General features: G+C 53.6%; 1 protein-coding gene across 1 annotated transcript; it reads right to left on the bottom strand.

The window, feature by feature from the left end:
- Positions 1-676: 676 nt before the first annotated feature.
- On the bottom strand, positions 677-3,781 carry HS3ST4 (heparan sulfate-glucosamine 3-sulfotransferase 4). Its single transcript, XM_018086366.3, has 3 exons — positions 3,760-3,781; positions 3,391-3,460; positions 677-1,515 (listed from the first exon to the last, which is right to left on the bottom strand). The coding sequence occupies exons 1-3, from the start codon at positions 3,779-3,781 to the stop codon at positions 879-881; spliced, it is 729 nt and encodes a 242-aa protein (XP_017941855.1). The 3' UTR covers positions 677-878.
- Between the last annotated feature and the right edge of the window lie 1,069 nt (positions 3,782-4,850).

Here is a 4,850-nt window from a genome sequence, read left to right as displayed (position 1 = left end):
GCTCCGAACTGTGAGCAGGGCACGGCACGGCCTCGCCAGGAGGTGCTGCACAGACAAGGTGTGGCTTCATGCTGTGCCTTGGCCGGGCACTGGGAGCCTGGCTTGCTCCTGGAAACCTGGGGAATGTTCTTTCAGCTTCTAGGAGGGTGAGAGTCTGGGAGGATCCCAGTTCTGACCTCACTGAGCATCCCAGCAAAGCAGGAACAACTCTCTTCCAACAGTGGAGATGTACCAGTCGGAGGAGAACTGGGCCCAGGTGTTTGTGGCACTTAGTAAATTCTAGTTTTAGTGCAACAAGTAATTGAAACATGTGGTGCAAATGAAGTTCTGTACATAGTTCCATTGCAGCATAACTGGCTTCATTCCTTCCACACACTAAGAGCAGTGTGCATATGAGTGCACACGGCGTGAATTTACCAGACCTGATGCCGTTGTTTGGGAAAAACTAAAATCCAGGGCAGGAGAAATCAAATATATGGGTTTGTCCCAGTGCTGGGTTTTGGGAGCTGCCCTCCCACCCAGCTCGCTGTGGCAGGAAGCCTGGTCCTGCCTGCCTGGCGGCAAGGGGGACACCAGCAGTGAAATGTCAACACAAAGTACCCCATCACCCCAAGGAGCCCTGCTCCCTCTGCCTCCTCCTCCTCCTCCCACCCACCCTTGACCCCCACTGTCGTGGTGGGGAGAGCCCGAGAGCAGCCCGAGGTGACAAGCCACTGCAGTTTCAGAAGTGGACACGCGGAGCAACTTTGGCTGCAGCCCGGACAGCGCAAGAGCCTGGAACGCACAGGGCTGAGCCTCTGGCCTCGAGTGAGTTTTGAGTCTCAAATGATGACTCCCATCTCAAAAAAAAAAAAAGGTTTTTTCCTGATCTTGTGTTTCTACTTATCACTTTCTTCCTGCTCCCACTGGAAATCTTGGCCCGTCATTTGGTAAAACATGACATTGAAGGGTTTGTAAAATTTCCGCAGTCTGTGGATGACATCTGGGTCTATTTTGGGGTGAGTTCGACCCTTGGACTTGCCCAAGCACCGGGGAGCACTGCTGTCCTCTGGCTTCTTTAGACAGGGAAACCCCTTGGTTTTATTAAAATAAAAATGCTTCTCTGTCACAATCCTTTTGAGGCCTAGGAAGTCCTGGACCTTGGCCATTTCCCCTGCTGGGTCAGTGATGAGCCTCTCACCACTGACAAAAAGGATCTGGGAGAGGGGGAAGTACTGGAGCCAGTTCTCCAAGTGCAGGGCATAAATCCCGATGCGGATTGCACTCCAAGAGGCGTCAATCAGCCCCAGAGTCCGGTTCTTGAAGGCCAGCACCTCGAAGGTGGGGATCTCCGGCTTCTTGGAGAGTGTCTGCGTGTAGTCCGAGATGGCCCTGGTGACCGGGTTCCGCACCACCACGATCAGCTTCGTGTCCTTGGCCATGGAGTGAATGCGCCTGGGGGCCTCATTGGTCACGAAGTAGCTGGGGGTCTTCTCCATGGTGATCTGGCCATCCAGCGTCTTGGGCATCACATTCCTGTGCAGAAGCAGAGGAGGGGGTTAGTGAGGGGCCAGGCAGGGGTGGGCATCCCAGCGTCCCTCCTGCCCTGTGCAAGTGTTGGCAGGATGTTCAGGAGGAGGGACGCTGTCACTCCCATAGGTCCCACAGACCCAAACACTTCTGACTTTGTTTCTTCTCAGCCCCTGGCCATGGTGGGCACCTGAAATGTTAAGTCAGCCTTGGTGACACATTATACAGGCAATTTGCCATAGGCATACGTAGACCAAAGCTAATTGACACTAAACCTGCACAATACCTGCCTGTTCAGAAGCCATCTGCTCCCATTTGCTCAATTAAGCCTATTCATTCCAGAGCTGCTGTACAGAGCAGCGCAGTTCGGATTACACAGGACCTTTTTGTTATGATGACATGCTTTTAAATGTCTCAGCTAATAAAACTTAATACAGAATAAGATCCCTTGCTTCTAGTACAATAATTAAATTTATTTACTATCTTGTGTGTGAGAAAGAATGACTTTTCTTTTATCTCTAATTCACATGCTCTGTCAATAATTAATTGCTGCTGGGTTTTGAGCTTCCCATGCAAGCACTTTTATTAGCCAAAAGGAATTTGCCTACTGGATAAATTAGCATGTAGCAAGATTTTCCTGGATAGCATATTACCATATCGTGAAATGAAACTGCAGTGAAATAGCAGTTATGGCTAAGAAAATGAAGAGGTAAATGCTTGTCCCAGTGCCCCCAGTTAAGGATTATCATAGTGAGCCAGAGGGTACTTAGTGATGTCCCTTGCAAGAGCACCACTGCCTTGTTCACACCTCCTGTGCTGCCCGGGGCTGGAGGGGCTGGTGGCTGTGTCACCAGCCGGGCCCCTGCTCACTGCCCATGCCCACCTGTGCCGTGGCCCCAGCTGTGGGCAGCCCCAGCCCTGCCACGGTGCCCAGGAGTCACTGCTCCCGGGAAGTGCTCGCAGCACCAGGCAGGTCTCCTGTGGCACATGCAGGCTGGCCATGCCCAGATCTTGCAGGATTATTCCTTCATATTGCAACTGTTTTTTAGTACAAACATATGGTGAGGAAACAATGTGAATAGGCTGGAAATGGCTCTGTGAGAGCACCTGGGGCAGCAGCAACCACAGCGATGCTGACGTCAAACTGCTGGGTGTCAGGAAGACCCATTTCAGAAATCACATGGCTGAAGCCTGGAGCAGAAGCAGCTGACAGGCACAGCCCAGCTAGATGTGCCTGTCAGTGTAACCTCGTATTTGTGGCTGCTAAAGGCATCGGATGGCTTTAACCTCCCCCATAATTTGTGGTCGTGCCAGGCTTGTTCTGCTGAGGTGCTGCTGGGGGAGGCGAAGGGCTGCCACAGGGCTTCCAGTGCCCTCACCATTTTGGGTGAAGAGGCCAGTAGTTCTGTGGCTGCCCCTCTCCTGCTGCAGAACCTTTCCAACTGAACAGTCTCTATCTGAGTCCCAGCAATGGGGCCTGTGGGGACACAGGGCTGCAGGGTTCCAGCTCCCTGTCTCAGAGACAGCATGCTGGTGGCCAGGCTCTCCAGGAAGCCCATCCCTCTGGCATCAGGCCCCACTGGAGCTGCCTTCCTGATGGCAAGGTGCCTGCAGTCCTCTCCTCTGCCCAGAGCACTCTTGTGCTTCATCCCTGCCTCGCATCAGCCACTTGAGTAGCAGTGACATGCAGGGAACAAGGATTAGTCAGAACGATACATCTTGAGGTATTTTTTCCTTTAAGAAAAGCCTGAACAAATTAAGAGGTATGTGAGCATTTGCAGAATTACACACCAGCTTCTGTGGGGGGATCCAGCACCTGGATTTAACAGCCCTGTGGGAAGGAAGCAGCTTTTATGGCTACGCACATCACAGCAAGCCCACGGTACAATCAGAGATGAGCCCTCGGGTGCCCACAGGGTGCCCTTGGCCAAGCACGAGGTGGTGTGAGGGACTGGTGTGAGGAAAGTGAACAGAAAATGAGGCCAGGAGGCTGAGCACGTGGGCAGCAGCACTTGCCCGGAGGACAACAGGAGCAGAGGTGCTCCCTGCTGCTCACCACAAGCCTCTGACAGATGGGGTAGAAATTATGTCTCGTTCTTGGGACAGAGCGGTGACAGGAGGGAGGAGAGATGGGGTCTGAGCAGGAGGAGGGTTGTTGGCTGCCAGGGGCCTGCCACTGGCAGCATCACTCCGTGCCCATTCTCGTAGCCTGGGCTATTGGCTGGCAGTGGAGGATGGGGAGTGACTCACCTCCAGAAAGGACCAGGGCCATGATCACAGGGTGTCTGTTCATGAGCACGGGGTGTCCGTTCCCCACAGCAGCACCAGTCACCCCAGGGTGTTTGGTTTGGTTGGTATAAACAACACACTGGGGGTTTATAAAAGGGGCACGAACAAACTATTAATTACAATGGCCCCTTCAGATGATGTCATCACAATAAACATGAGCCAAGAAATTGCAGAGCTAATAATCTGAAAGTGTTGCCACATTTAAAGACCATGTTCAACTCTGTGCACAATAAAGACAAATGGATGGATGGGTTGGTGCTGAGGAGAGACAGCGGGGAAGCAGAGATCAAGGAAAAGAGGAGGGAAAGCAGATTCAGTTTTTGCTGTACAGTTTTAAGGATAAAGCTGGGAGCTGCAGTGAGTCCTCGAGACACCTCAGCCCTGCAGAGCCTGGAACAACTCTGGCTCTGGAATGTACACGCAGAAAGGCTTTTCCCCCAAACTCTGCCATGTTTCAGAGTCCCTTCCCAGCTGCTGCCCTGTTGAGGCAGGTGCCTAGCTACACCGTGCTGGTGAGCGGGGCTTGAGCCCGCAGCCTCGGAGCCAGGGGCCCTGCACACAGCCTGTAGCACTCAAAAGCTGCTGCCAGAGAGCGGCACACGGCACCGCCGGCTCCTGCTGCTGGGAATAACAAGGGTGTTAAAGCTGGAGCAGCCCAGCCACTGGCACGGCAGGAATGCTCCTCAGAGCAGTTAACCTTCAGAGAGCTGCTGCCATGTGCTCTGCCCTAATTGCATGTGCGCCGATGGAATGCTAACCAGATCTGTGTGCTCGGGCAGAGCGATGCTGCATCGCTCTCCTGCGGCGGCTGCTGCAGAGTAGTTTGCAGCATGGGGCTGTGCCTTTGCTCCTGGAGGGGACACGTAGCCTTTGGCACACACTCTGGCTTTCCCTGCAGCGTTTCTGTCCCTTCTGAGGCCAGGCTGGTTGGTGAAGAGGCACAGCCATGCTGTAACCACACCCGACATGCCTCCGCAGAGCAGCCCAGGAAGTAAGGGCTGGAATGGGACACGTCTACTCATGGTCCTGTCACTGGTGTCTCCCCGCCTGCC

Source organism: Manacus vitellinus, unplaced genomic scaffold, assembly GCF_001715985.3.
Source record: "Manacus vitellinus isolate BGI_N305 unplaced genomic scaffold, ASM171598v3 scaffold_93_pilon, whole genome shotgun sequence".
Classification (NCBI taxonomy): Eukaryota; Metazoa; Chordata; class Aves; order Passeriformes; family Pipridae; genus Manacus; species Manacus vitellinus.
The sequence above is the reverse complement of the archived record's forward strand: the minus strand, read 5'-3'. Positions and strand labels throughout refer to the sequence as shown.

Coding starts and splice junctions, on each gene's coding strand:
- HS3ST4 (XM_018086366.3), bottom strand. CDS start 3,781: ATGGCCCTGGTCCTTTCTGGAG. Junction 3,461..3,759: donor GGCCCTGGTCCTTTCTGGAG/GTGAGTCACTCC, acceptor TCCTCACACCAG/TCCCTCACACCACCTCGTGC. Junction 1,516..3,390: donor GGCTCATCTCTGATTGTACC/GTGGGCTTGCTG, acceptor GCTTCTGCACAG/GAATGTGATGCCCAAGACGC.